Source organism: Crinia signifera, chromosome 3 (assembly GCF_055691185.1).
Source record: "Crinia signifera chromosome 3, ASM5569118v1, whole genome shotgun sequence".
Classification (NCBI taxonomy): domain Eukaryota; kingdom Metazoa; phylum Chordata; class Amphibia; order Anura; family Myobatrachidae; genus Crinia; species Crinia signifera.
Genome location: NC_139219.1, coordinates 37,598,629 through 37,614,236, shown reverse-complemented (window position 1 = coordinate 37,614,236; position 15,608 = coordinate 37,598,629). Strand labels below are relative to the sequence as shown.

General features: G+C 42.1%; 1 protein-coding gene across 5 annotated transcripts in view; it reads right to left on the bottom strand.

Moving 5' to 3' along the window:
- Positions 1-15,608, bottom strand: part of KCNH1 (potassium voltage-gated channel subfamily H member 1) — a 379,704-nt gene that overhangs the window by 285,730 nt on the left and 78,366 nt on the right. For all 5 annotated transcript variants that reach the window (XM_083175653.1, XM_083175649.1, XM_083175651.1 and 2 more), the window contains one exon: positions 3,058-3,487. In XM_083175653.1, coding sequence (XP_083031779.1) covers positions 3,058-3,487 — 430 coding nt within the window. The remainder of the gene's footprint in view (positions 1-3,057; positions 3,488-15,608) is intronic.

Sequence of the window (15,608 nt, the reverse complement as noted above, 5' to 3'; positions counted from 1 at the left end):
AGGTTTCCTAGCCCAAGAAGCTGTTTCAATCAGCCAGCACCTGGCTGCTGGGTTTAAAGCAGAGTATTTCCCATTAGAGCTCCTGATGGCAGTTAGTGTCCAGATGATAGGACGTTTATTTATTTTACCTTCTTATTTTTGACTTCTGAAAACTAAGGTTGATGGGACCATACTGGCTATATTCTTGTACCCAGGGCTATTTTTCAGCAGGCTCCAGCAGGAACTGAGGCCCTTATTCTAGTTCACTCTTTCAGACAAAATATTTCTTAGATGGACAAAACCATGTGCACTGCAGATGAGGCAGGTGTAAAACCCCACCCAAATCTAATTATCTCTGCACAAGTAACACCTGCCTCACCTGCAGTGCACATGGTTTTGTCCATCTAAGAAATATTTTGTCAGAAAGAGTGAACTAGAATAAGGGCCTCAGTTCCTGCTGGAGCCTGCTGAAAAATAGCCCTGCTTGTACCCTCGAGAAGGAATAACTCTATAAGAAACTAGTTCAAGAAGTTTTTCACTGAGGACTATAAATATTGATTCAAATCTGTTTCTTTAATAGGTTTTATTCCTTGTGTACTTGTATGTTTGAGTATACCTGTTATATTGATACACCAATTTGATTCGGTTTGTAATATCTTTCTCAATTACAATATGTTTCTTGTTTCTCTTTTAGTTTTCTTTTTTTTTTTTTCTTTTCTCTTCTTGTGTTTTACCCCTTTTCTCACTGTCAGCTGTTCCATTTTCCCCTTTAGCAAGATGCTATTATAATTTTTTGAATTGTACAGTAGATGAACTCTGTAAAATTGAAGTCCATGAAGCTATGTTATTACTCTTATTGATGTTAATGTTTATAGTTTGTATAATATCTGATATGTCATATTAATTGATATTCATTTATTGTAGTGAACCCCCGATGAAGCCTTGTTAATGGCGAAACGCATTTGGAGATTCAGCATTTTTATACCATTGTGACCTGATAAAACCATCACAGAATAAAATTTATTGAAAGAGACGTTTTATTAAAAATTCTGCTTTTGGACTTCTTGCATTCATATTCATATTATTGGTACTTTACCCTGTAAAACGGTTGATGGTCAATTGCAAATCGGATATTCGTTAAGGGCGCCATCTCACAAATGTCTGCATGTTTGTATATTTCTTCCTGGGCCAACAGGGAAGTTTGTGAGTGAGGCAGCCCCAGTATGTGTTCAGCTAAAGGAAGCGTGACCCAAGGGTTCTGTATAGTATATATACATATGAGCCTTGATTCTAGGTGACAATGGGCCAAATTCAGGGATGGAAGCAGACCCGATTTGTACAAAGTAGAACAATTATCAGCAGACTATGCAGTCACATAGGACCTTATTCTGGTTTATTCGCAAGGCGGTGAATTTGCAGCCTTGAGAGTCCGCCAGATGCCGCCATGTGAATGCCGGGTCACCCACCTCCCATTGCACACCACATATGCTTGCATGGGCTGGGAATGGATGGGCACCCACATCATTCAATGGTCGCCGACCGTCAAATAATGTGGAAGGCACACACACATATAAGGTTACTCTGAGGTAACCTCAGACGTGCGTGAGCATTTTTGAAGGAAGTGGGCGGACAGCTGACATCTGGTGATGTCAGCTGCCCACCACCGGCACCCATCACCGGCTGATTTCCATGGGAATGCCTGACACCTCCCTACGCCCCCCGCTTGCTTATGTAACATGAGTGTCCCTGGTTACAGTGTTTATATGGTTATAGAATGTGCAGTAACAGCATGGAAGGTAAACCGTTATCCATTACTTTCCCATCATCTTGCCATTTTCCCTATTGTACCAGACAGAGGTGCAATATTATAAAGTTCTTAGCTCATCGCTAACAGTCAGATTTAAAAAAAACTGAAATCAAAGAATACAATTAACTCAGTGGGAAGATAACAAAACATGAAAGGCATATTATGGATATACCATGATCAAATACAACTAGGTGATAATTAGTTCTTTAGTTAATTAGGTATTCTCTGGCTGTTTCATGTTCCCAGTCATTGATTACCCAGTCTAACATAATTCAATTTTATATTTTACAATATGTGAAACCATTGTATACTTTGGCTGAGATGAGTGATTTACCATTGTACATCATGACTGACCGTAACATGACAAAGGTAGAATCAAATGAAAGTAACAACCATGTTAATGCAAGATGAATTATTTACTTTGAGGCCTGGACAGTTTAAGGATACCAAAGAAAAGAAGACTTTTGTTGGGTGCCCCCAACAAAAGTCTTCTTTTCTTTGGTATCCTTATACTGTTCTTCTGACTTTGGGGAGCACCCCAACCCGTTATAATAAATTAGCAATCAATTGCAATTAATATTAAAGGGGATTTGGAATTTTTGTTGGCAAGAAATATTTGAATAAACTTTTAACACCAACGACCTGGCAAGGGGTCCTGTGTGAAATCATTTAAACAACATTCTAGGCCTGGACAGTTCCAAAGCATGTACCTTGATGTGCACTGGATAACCCACTGACATATTCTAGTGTGCAACTTAAAAGCACTAAAGAAATGATCTCCACTGTCCAAAGGCCTGATTTAAACAACTATCGTAGAAGTAGGGTACCAGTAAAGGTAGCATATTATAGAACATTAAAAAGTACTTTAAAAATAAAAAGTAAATATAATTTAAACAAAAAGCAATCTGCTTTCCCCAAATGCATTAGAAATAAAATACCACATTCACCACCTCAGTATTCTATGGTAGACAAGAAGATTCCAAAGTGCTTTAAACATAATCCACCATTATGTATGTATAAGAAAAATAAGAATTAAGATAGGAAGTCCATATGGCAAAATCTTGAAAAACAAAACAAACCCTGAAAAACAACTGTATTTGCTGCAAGGCTGAGTAACTTCAGTATCACAAGGCCATTTGGAATGAGCAACAATAATAACCACTTTTCACAAAAAATACACAAATTTGTTTAGCCAACAAAGCTAATCTGTCCGCTGTAACACATGGTCATTATAAACTTTAATACTGTATATATTAATGTTGCATACTCACATCCTATCATCATCATAGCCACAGCAAAGATCTTCTCTCCATCCGTCGTTGGTGCAATATTTCCAAATCCAACACTAGTGAGACTGGTCATAGTAAAATACAGTGAGGAGATGTATACCGAATCCTTGCTTGGCCCACCTTCCCACTTCCCCGAGCCCGATAAGTTAAACCGATAAGGAGTTCCAATGGTCATTCCCAACTGACAGAGCCAACTTTCATTTCTAATGGTGTTTGTGTCTTCATTTATGACTTCATAATCTCCAATGCTGTACCAAATGCAAGCCAACCAGTGAGCCGCCAAACCGAACACACAGACCAATAGGACCAAGACAGCTGCCCCATACTCGATGTAATGATCCAGCTTCCGTGCCACACGTCCCAGCCGTAGGAGTCTCACTACTTTTAATGAGCTGAAAAGGCTGCTGAGACCCTATGGAAATGTGAGAAAAGAATGAGATTAATCAATTCAGTTCAAAGTAATATTGTATTGTATATTGTGTTTGGATTATTACTTGCCAGCGGTAGCAGAACCACCATGGGCGCAGAGGACATGACCATTATAGGGCCTTGAGGTGAGGGATGAAATACGTCACCCCCCTCTAAGAACCTGTAATTCTGCCAAAGAGTACCCTAAGTGGTGGGAGCAGAACCTTCTTCTGTGGAGTGAGCCCTTATCCCTAGACTTTCATGGTCACAAGTGCACGGAGCACTGAAGTGCCACTGTCCTTTTTCTATAAAGCCCAGCAATGTGCTGTTTCATCTTTGCTTACCATTATACTGTAAGTCAGAACACATATATTTTTCTTATATTTATACTTCTTTTCTTTAGGACAGAGTAAGTCAAACTATTATTTCTGCATAAATTACTGCAGCCTTAAGAAAGTAATTACTGAAATGTTGATACATATATCATATATCTTACATGTTTGCCTGCTGGGATTCAATGTCATGTAAAATGCTGACTACTCATCATCCTCATGAATATTTCATGAAGAATCTGAGCTCTTATATGCCCAACATCAAAGATATACTTATTAATGTATGTATTTATTTTATGGCACAACATCTTGCCCCACCTATGATAACACCGTGTGAAATTTAGGGCAGACGTAAGCTACCTCAGCATCTCCGCTGATGTTTAACAACAAGATTTAGCATGCTATCCATCAACTCCAGTTTCACAAGCAGTGGAGTGCCATACATTTAATTACCTTGCCTTTGTGCAATAAATTCAGGTAGGTACCACGTGTCTGTGGGTACCTTTTAAATGGCTTTATTAACGAAGTAGTAGATTGATTTCTTTTTTATTAAACATAAATTGAACTTCTTACAGGCTTCAGTGTGTATTTTTCAGAGTTCCCATAAGAGGAGTCTTTGCAAAACTTGGTCCACAAGGCACCTGTCAATCTAGGTTTTTGGGATGACCATGTTAAGCACTGATGTAATTACCTCTACTGTTTTAAGCATCTGAGATTTAATTACTACTGTACTATTACTGTACAAACAGTTTTATGTAACCATCAACGGTCAAGTTTGGATGCCCTTTATATAAAATACATAATTTTTTTAATAGAACATAAATAAAATTACGATATTTTTGTGTCACAGTAACATTGTTTGAACAATGATTGTTGATTGCTTTAAAATGCTGCTGTCATATGCTTTGCTTAACCCTTTTGAGTGCCACTGTTGCTGTGAGAGAAGTTCAAAAATGTCAAGGACAAAGTCAAGGAATATGATTCACTTTAAGCTGACCATACATCTACAGATGTATGGTCAGATCTGGCTGGTTGGAACAAAAACCTGGCAATGGATGAGAGCAAATGACAGTTGACCATTTGCTTTGAAATGCTGGAAAGCTGCCAAAAACTGTCACTCAGATATTACCAGGTTTTTGTTCCAACCAGCCGGATCTGACAATCAATCTGTAGATGTTTGGCCAGCTTTAGTCATTGCTGGCAAAAAATCTGAAGTCAGTTAATTGAAGTTTTGTTAAACATTGCGCCAAAAAAAGAATAGTCGCTGTGATCGAAGCTGCCATTTCTTTGCGGATATTTTGCACATCTCTCACAGCAACGGAGGCACTCAAAGGATTAATACTTCCTCCTAGTACATTTTAGACATGTAAATCAATGGAGAAAAACAGAGTGAGCAGGAATTCTGGTAGTTTATAAAGAATAATGGCTGTGAAATTTTCTCATCGTGGTATTCATCTTAGGATACTTACATCAGAATTTTGTAGCCTGGGAGCAAGAGAGGATGTTGAATTAAATTGATAGTGTCTAATATGCTATTAATATGTGTGCACTTGCCAAAGTATTCCTGGCTCATACATGGATTGCTTTCTCAAGTCCAGTTTGTCCAGAGTGGGTTTCACTAGTGAAGGTCATTGTGGAACATGAGCGATATATTTGCATCTTGTATGTAAAACAGGAACTACATTGACCGTATCTGACCCAGATGGCTGGAGTCAGCCAATGTGTTCTCACACCGCTCTCTATAGAGCACTTTATGTACATATATGTCAACTTTCCTTGATTTTTCTTCTTTTTTTAAATCCCTTTATTTATATACACCGTAGAAAAGTTTGACATCAAAAACACCGCAATACAATATGCATATTCTGGCATAACAATAAAAAAGTATAAAACCGATAAAGTTCTGTATGTAAAGTCAGAAAAATAAAGATCAGAGATATAGAAAAACGATGGCTGAATAAGCCAGAGGTGACATGAACCACCGAAGGTTTCTTGTGCTGCATTTGTTTAACAGTTTGTGTTAAGGGTTATTAAAGTGTGCTGTTGCTGACAGCCAATGGGTGCAGGGGGAGGAGTAGTCAGGCTAGGAGGGACTTGTGAACTAGGAAGTCTGCCTCTCTGAGGAAATTTCCCCCCCGCCCTCCCATCCCTATTTTCTGTCTCTACTTCTTCTCTTGGGCGGTAAAGAACGGTCATTTGTGTAGATGGTTGGTGCGCTCTCCTGACATCGATTGTCATGAGCCATACTTCTTTGCAAGGAAGATGGCTGCCACCACCGACCCGGGTGTTTGGCAGGGAGAGTTGATCACCAGCTGTGTGTGAATGCTATGGTGATCCTACCCCCCTTTTCTTTCCTCTGACCGTTATTTGGTGTTCTGCCACCATTTTATAGTTTAGTCCAGGGGTTCCCAATATTTTTTTGAAGCACGGCACCCTATCAGATTTTTTTCATAGCACCCCTTGGTCAAAAAAACAAACAAAACAGAATATATATAATATTAAGTAAGTTGGGTTTATATGTGATTCTTAGGGTCAGTTATGTGGTAAAGGGCAGGATTTGCTTCTGTTTGTACACATTTTATGACTGGCAGCCGCCAGCACTGGTTTTGCCCATAAATAATTAACCATAAATAATTTGAATTGGTCCTGGACCACCAACCCGGGGCACCCCTGCAAGTGTCCCGAGCAGGGCTTAAAGTGGTCATGCAGGGGTGGGGGAACTCATTTCTGAGAGAATTACTGTGCAGGGCCAATGTGAAGATTAAAATGTTCCACCTCACCATTAGAGGAAGTGGAACTCAGTTCCACCCCGTTCCCCCTCACTTTAACCCCTGGTGCCGAGGCACCCAAGTTTGGGAACCACTGGTTTAGTCAGTTGTCAATAATAAATTTGGCATTCATTATTTGAAACGCCAGCACTTGTGTCCGTGTGGTTATTTTAGGTTAAGCTAAGTTAAGGTTAAGTGTTAAGAGTTTAAGCAAAAGGATACCGATGGTGAGTTTAATAACTGTTGATGTATTTATTTATTTTTTTTAACAGTAAAGGGAAGGGGATATGTTAAACAACCAATGAAACACAAATTTAAATAAAAAAATAAATACAAATAAAATAATAATGATTATAGATAAGCACTAAGGCCCTTATTCTGATCGGTGCGTACTTTCCCGAATTCTTACGGTGCGGTCCGCACGACACGCTGTGCGGTGGCGTACGGCCAACGTCCGTAGAAATGCCCACGTGTCCTCCGCATTCGGACGGACTCACTCTTTAAGAACAGGGCGTGTGTACGGACGACATACAAACCGTGCGTGTGCGGTGGGCACGTACAGATTCTGCACGGTCTTCCCGCACAAGCACGGTCTTACCGCGTCAGAACGTACGGGAAGCTGTCCGTACGCACCGATGCGGAGTATTTACGCTCAATCCCACACTTTTTTACTGAGTACACACAGCTATCACATGACCCACTTAGGCAATTAGGCAACCTCATTAAAAAGGGATTGTTATCTATTTCAATCAATTAAATGCTCATCTATAATGACCCACATTCCTACTACATTCATTACACACATTAACCCTTACAGCATGTGACCCTAACATACATCTATATACACTATTTACATTTGGCTTATTTAAAAGATTTTAAACAAGTTACACATATACTTTTGCATGTTAGAAAAAAACACTGACAACTTTGAACTGTAAATAACTATTTATTATTAGAATGAACAAATGTCGCAAAAAATAATTTACAAAAAAATTAATTTGGGCCATCTAGGAGCCGGTCCAATTCGGCCAACATCTGCCGCATGTGGCCTCTCATTCGTAGGAGGGCCCCACGGAGTCCCTCCTCTGCTTGGGCAGGCTCATCTGTGGACCAAATACAAAGTGAAAAATTAATAATGATATTCATGCATAAATTTAACATAGTCATACCTAAATTTTAAACATGCACCGTCACAGGTGTGTGTGTATATGTATATATATATATATATATATAGAGAGAGAGAGAGAGAGAGAGACACATATATAACTATATATATATGACACATACACCTATACATACAGGCATACATACTACATGGAAAGCCTGATTTTTGCCCTATACCCTTTACTCTGTAGAACACCTCACAGTCATACTGCTCCTTCTCAATCCAAACCCACCCATGACTAAGCTCTGAGAAGCATGTCACGCGCTGCACCAATCACAATTCTGCAAACAAAGTTCAGTGTCTGTTATATGATGGAGCCTGGCAGGGGAGTTACACAACTCTCAGGAATGCTCAGTACATTTGTGCAATCAAGCATGGCTTGCCTGCTGATGGTCTGCTCCATAAATCATTGTCATAATGTCAGTTAGGGGAAGCTGCAGCACTAACCCACTCCCATGCTCAAAAGCATTACTAAGACCAAATCAACACACAATTATGGTGCAAAACATACATGCAGACCGCAGGGGGTGGTTAGCTAGAGGAGGGCCCAGGGGCACTGACCACTTGTTACTCCAGTCTAAGCCACGCCTGTCCATACTCCATTTATGCCATACTGAATCTAGTTTACAAAGATCAATCACCAGTAAACTCTACTCACCTATATGAGGCTACAGATTGTATGCTTGCAGCAGGGACATGTAACCCTTACATGAGCAAGTCATCACTTTCTTCCAGGATACAGATTAACTACACAGGTTCAGTGGCACTTAAAATCGACATGAAAGCCATCCGCACAACCTGTGTCATTAATATGTGTCCAGGATGAAAGGGATGGTTTGGCCACCCTATCTAACCCCAAAGTGTGTCTGTTGCTACCCAATTTGTTGTTTGCCTTTATAGTATTTTCAAACACATTTGAATCACCAGTGCTACATATCAAATAGTGGATGACAAAAGGAATAATGAATCTTTATGTATACATACCACTTTCCTCCGCCTGCGCCACCTCACAGGCCTCCTCATCCTCCTCTTCTTGGTGGTCCTCCGCAGCTGGCACCACCTCCTCTTCAGCTGGCACCACCTCCTCCTCCACCAGCTCCTCCTCCTGTGGCACAACCTCCTCCTCCACCAGCTCCTCCTCCTGTGGCACCACCTCCTCGCCCATCTCGGCAGTGCCCTCCTCCTGGGCCTGGGACGCCTCTGCCTCCTCCCGGGCCTGTCTTGCTCGATCACGTGCTGTGTTTGGGAAAAGTCAAAAAAGTGCCAATTAGTGGTAATTTGTATTAAGCCTTATCAACCTATAAATGCAAAGGTTATAAGTACTGATAATTGTACAGGCAAACAGCTCCTTAGTGGCCTTTACAAAACACAGCCTGTAACATGGCAGGTATGCTGTGACATTTGGCCCATTGTAAGCATCACAAGCATTAATCCTCCCCAATAACATATTTTATGACCATTACAGGGTGTCAAACAGGAAGTAGCACTCATATATTGTATGCCATGTTTAACTCATGATCAGGCTGGTGACCTAAGTGGCTTAAATAATGTCAGGTAAGCAATCAGGTACAAATGGACATTTACTGTAGAAACACTCACATCTAGCAATGCTGGCCCTTATTTGCTGAAGCTTTTCTGGCTCCCGACGCCTCAGGTCAGACCTCCGCCGCTCCAGCTGAGCGATGGTCCGCCACACCTGGGTGCGTGCGAATATGCGGCGGCGGGCCACCGCATACGCATTCCGCTTCTGGCGGTTAGTTATAAATGGGCCCGCCCGCCCCAGCCTGGTCTCCATAACGGAGACCAGTGTACTGAGCTCCGCAGCTGAGAACGGTGCTGCTCTTCCATAAGCCGCCATCTTAGCAATGGCACAAATCAAACAATCATGTGCTGTCATTGGTTGATCAGAGTGATATTTGGTATTAACTTTATTGTTCATTTTTACACTAACAGCGTGTATGCGCCCGAACAGACGGCTAACCCATTGCATCGCACACCATCCTAAACAGACAGTGTCAAATAAGATGGGAACCCATTATATAGAATCTATAACAATCACCAAACATGGGTATAAGCAACAGGTGAAATAGTCTGCATCACTAGACACTTACACCTAACTCAACAAGGTACTAAACAGCTATTTTATAATGAAAGCTATGCAGCAGAAACATAGCAAATAGTGCCAGACCTTTTCCCAAAATTAGGCCATGCTGCCATATGTACACTTACCTTCTACTGGCCCATACTAGAGAGGTGGAATGAAAAGTAGCTAGCATCCAGGCTGAATTTGGAGAGCTTTCACATGTGATTTCGATGCTAGCACTGATTACTTGTGCCTAAGTGGTGGACTGGATTTACATATGGAATAGGTATTGACAGTTGTACTACATACCAAACAAGTGCACAGTACAGATGTACATTCAAATATACTTTTCATGTGTGACCTCAGTTTTATTTGGTCATTGGTGGTCAAATCTGCATTTACATACTAAATCAGACTTACTCGGTTTGCCAGGTTTTTTTGCAATAATTTTCCACAGCAAGGGGCGTGGCCTATGCGCCGCACGGTTGACGCGGCCGTACGGAACGCGGCCGTACGGAACGCAGGTTATAGCTGATTAATGCCAATTACAAAAATAGTATTTAAAGTTGTGCTAGAAAGGCAAACAGTTGTTGCAAACATGGCTGGCTCACAGTCAGAGGAAGAACAGGTGGTGCAGAACCTCTTGGCCCGCATGGAGTCCAACACCACCTATGTCCCCCTCAACCCAGACCAGCCATTGGGGGAACAGCAGCCAGATGGGCCATCAACATCACGCCATTCGGCAGCTGGACCATCCTCAGCATCAGCAGAATCATTGGGAACACAGCAGGTGGCTTCCCAACAGAGTAGCCTGGCCAGCACTTCAAGTACAGCAACCGGTGGCCGTGGCGGTGCCAGTGGCCGTGGCCATGCCAGTGGCAGTGGCGGTGCCAGTGGACGTGGCCGCAATCAGGCAACAGAGGAACCAACCACCAGAAACATGGCATATGAACCGCAGGAGCTTGCCATCCTGGTGACCCGGGCATGGGATTTGATCGAGTGCCCACCACAAAAGTTGACACACACAAGGAGATGGAAGATCTGGGAGGAGATAACGGCGGAGATTAATGCGGTGGCTCCACAAGTTCGTGAGGCGGAGCACGTTAAGAAGAGGCAAGTTCATGTGTGTTACATTTGAGCAGTACAAGTCCAGTAATGTTTACATTCGATATTAGATGGAGTTGGTCAATGGGTGGTCACGTTGCTTGGAGGCACAGACATGTTTGCCATGTCATTGAATTGATAGTTATTGTAGGGTGAGTGTGATTGTATCTTCTAAGGGTTGTGTTTCAAAATGAATATAATCTAAGTTTGGTGTCAGGAGGCACATGTTGTATTATGTTTCAGATTGCAATGGGTGCTACAGCAAACATGAGGAGTGACATGTATTAATATGTACACTTTGATTGCAGGTGGCACGACTTCAAAGGGAACCTCAAAAAGAAATTGACCCAGCGGTGGGAACACAGCCACACCTCTGGGGCTGGCCCCATGCCATCAAAGCTGCAGCTCACCCCCCTGGAAGAGATGGCACAGTGCTGCATTGCAGTGGAGGAGGTCCGGGGGGTGAGCACCATAGACAGCGAGTCCCCAGTGGAAGTGATGGCTTCTACGCTTGAAGGTAATTATTTGCCAGGCCATAAGTAGATGTTTTGAATTTTGCATGGAATGTGTGGTAATTGGTATTTTCTCATTCAACAGCATCCCCACCGCTTGGTCAAGAATCTCTTGAGGAGGTTGTGGAGTCTGTGCCACCTGGCCCCAGTAGCAGGCCCGTGCAGCAGCAGCCGCCAATGTCCGCGGCTGAATTGGCCACGTGGGGGCATGTGCTTGAAAGTATTGTGCAGCAGGGAGAGTCGGCATCAGAGCGGGTGCGTAGGGCCGAGGAGGTGCTGCAGGGTTTGACCACCAGCCAGCAGAGTATTGCTGCGAGCCTGCAGGGTTTGACCACCAGCCAGCAGAGTATCGCTGGGAGCCTGCAGGCTATGGCTGTCACCCAGCAATCCATTGCTGATAGCCTGCAGGTGCTGGCTGATCAAGCCCTGCGGCAAAATGACCTCCTCCTCCGCCATAATGAGCTTATGGTGGAGCTAGTTACCAGCAATAGGGTCCTGATAGCATCCGTTTCTGGTGCATTACCAACATCATCACTCCCTGCTGCCAGAGGGGGAAGAACATCCCCCCCCTCCCCAGCATGTGCTCCACGTGACCCACCATCTGAGCGTGGCCGTGGGCGAGGCCGAAGAGCTGCTGCACGTGGCAAGGAGCCTGCCAGGGGCAAACGTGCCCGCAAATGAACTTGTGTCCCCATTAATCTCCACCGTTATGTCTTCCCAAATCTTCCATTGAGCTGTGTGTGTCAGCATCCTGTGTCAAATTCCGTGCCGAGGGTCACCACATTTGCCCGCGGTTCAAATGTCATGTTTGGTTCCCCTGTTGCCCTGTTTCGGCTAGCATTACTGTGTGCTGTACTTGAAGTGTTGGTGCTCTACTTTTGTTGTGAAGCCACCTGATGTGTTCCTAATGATTCTGCTGTGGCTATTTATTATATATTATTTACTTTTAGTCCTGTTATGGTACCATTTATTTTGTGATGGTTTCGAAAAAAAATTCTAAGTTGATTTAATAAATGTTATTTTTGCCCCCCAAATGTCTGGATTAATTGATACATGCAGAAGTGACATGTGTATTAGTATTATTAATATTAAGTTGTGTTCATTAAAGTGTGTGAAAACTGCAGCATATATGTGTGTGTTTAGTAATGGTCCATTTAAGGTGCATTGGTTTCAATTGAAGCAGTGAGAAGCGTGTAATTTACAAGTAATGAGTAAATTAGGTGATTGTATTGTGTTCAGCTGACATTGGTTGAGGTGCGTCCGTCCTGATTAGGCGTTCCGATTGCCTAGCGCATGACAGAGTGGTGTCCGCTAAGCAATACTAGCCTTTTGGACACCGCACATTTCTTCCTTTTTTGTTCGCGTGCATTCGGTGTGCTATCCGAATGCACGCCTACCAAAATAAGTGTACTCCCCCGTGTCCGCCCATGTTTCCGCCCATGTTTCCGCCCAGTTTAGCCCACTTTGAAACTACGCCCCTGTGTCATTCCGCATGACGCCCATAACACGCCCATATTGCCCGAGTGATTGCGGTGCACATTTCTGTACGGTATTAGTGAGAACAAGTACGGAGACCATGCGTGGCACATGCGCATGGCGTTCCCCACGCATGCGCAGACTGCTAAAAAACGTGATCCCAAAGAATTCGGGAAAGTACGCACCGATCAGAATAAGGGCCTTAGAGGTAATTAAGTCATACCATACCAGGGAGTTGTCTATGGAAATAAGAATCCCACGGGCCCCAGACAGAGTGGTACTTATCGATTTTTCTTCTTTTACAGTATTACTACTTTTGGTCATATGATATGGTGAGGTTTTTATTTCTTTCATCTATCTATATAAAAGGCTTACTACTCCTCACCTCTATGAGTACCACCACTGACCCTTAGAGGCCACGCGACAGACCAAATTACTACTTTCTGTGCTAAAAGATATAACAGAAAGTGAAAGCAGGGACACTGATCTGTTTCAAACTTGCTGGATATGGAGAGAGGGAGCTGTGAAGACAGAGATTTGAGGTAGGAGCAGATCAGGACTAGGAGTGGGTGGAGAGTTTGTGGGCTAAAAACTTCACAGCTCAAATTTTAAAGGTGCCCATGCACGCTGCGATGGGTACAAAAAGTATGTGCTGCACATACTTTTTGTACTGCTTTCGGATCGCATCGCACACACATTGCATGTAAACTGCATGCAGTGCGATGCAATGCAATGCGATCTAGCCCATAACGCATGTGATTCTCGCAGCGTGTATGGGCACCTTAAGTTAAAAACTGTCACAGCTCAAAGTGAAAGTACATGGCAGAAGCCATCATTGTGATGGGCTATTAACTAGTTTCAATAATATATTGTACTGCACTTTTCTTTATTTTATCTCATTACTTTTATTTTTTCTATAGTGTTTTATCCAGTGTTAGCTTGTCCTTTTTTTATGTTGTTTGTTTTATATAAACTTTATATTTGTATTTCTGATTTGTCGGCAGTGCGTTTGCAGTCCTTAATATAAAAGATTATCTTTAAGGTTCATTAATACACTCGTATATGCTATTAAGGTCAACTGTACTTCATTTTGCTGTTCACCATTATTTGTACACCTGAAATGATAATTGACCTGTATATGCTAGTTGCCCTAAGTTTATTGCGTGTCTGTAAATTTCATACTGTATTGTTTCTTTGATTATTGGCTATATGTACTGATGATTCAAATGACATCGGCTATATAATAAAAACTTGAAAAAACAAACTAAAAAAAAAAGAAAAAGAACAAATGCTCCACTCAAATAACAAACGGTTCTATCTTTAATTCATAGTCAATAAGAAAAAAAAAAAATTCCTGTTTTAGAGACACCTATGTAGTTTTTGGTTGTTAATCATCCTACAATATCCCAGTACAAAACGCTCTGCTCCCAAATATAACACTATATTTACTATCGTAATTGCCTGAATTGAATTAATGAATTAATAAGAAGGGTTTTTTTTCCAATCAATGAATTCTATCCAAGCAACTGAAATATGGAAGTAAATGACTTGTAAAGTTCAGGAGCAATTAATCTTGTACCCGATAGAAGGGATCATGTTGGAGGGTATCTCAATCTATAAACGGCATCAAAGAGTTCCTTCCTGCATTTATAATCTAGCATTTACCAAACTATAGATCCAGGCACGATAAACAAAATTGTTGTAATGAGTTGGCACAAATCTGACTGATAGGAAGGAAAACACTGTAAAGAATGATATCCTCACCTCTAGCGAATGACAACACCTGTCAGCACAATTCTCATCCCATTTGGCAGCTAAGTGTCTCGCAGAGCCCTGATTACACTGCAGATTGGTGATACATCTGTTACCTGGAAGGTGACTGACAGGAAAACGCAGGAGATTGTCTAATAGGTGTACAACCTATAATTATCATACAACCTATAATTATCTGAAATGATCCCCGAGCAAATGAGCAGTTTGTACTAACAAGGGCCACTGGTCCATTATGATCTGTAAATTAATACAATGAGCCAAGAAACAAAAATACTACTTGCAAAGAGCAACTTATGCAAATCTACTTTCACATACAATAAAGAGATAGTTTCTGGGCTGCAAAGTGGCAACATATACTACATTATGCTAATGCCAGTAACCAACCATCTATTACACCTTTTCCATTGCCGTTTAAACCAGGATTAATTCCATGATATCCTCAGTGGAAAATGGTTAATCCAGACCTGGGAATCCAACCCGGCTAGCTTGTAGGTTTGGTCTTGGGAAGAACACAGATTAATAAAGGGCAGTATAAACCAGTAAGCCAAGTCATCCGACCTGGCTCCCGTTTACACCATGGGGATATATATTCATGCCGGGGACTAGAGATGGGTCGTTCGCAAACGAAGCGGGTCTTTTGGACGGATCCCATAAAAGAATGAGGGAGAAGCCGATCCCAAAAAGGTGAACCGTCGTTCTTTTACTTTCAGTTTAGTTTTTCATTACAATGCATTTGCCTGATCTCAGCACTGCCACCTGTGGCAGCTAACTCAGGAGACTGAGTACAGTGCTGCGACTGCAAGTGAAAGAAAGAATAACAAGGCTGCTGCTGTTAGGGATGGCCATTGGTGCAGACATCATCGATGGCGATTCTGCACCCAGCCATCGATCAGTGTTTTACTCGGTCATGTA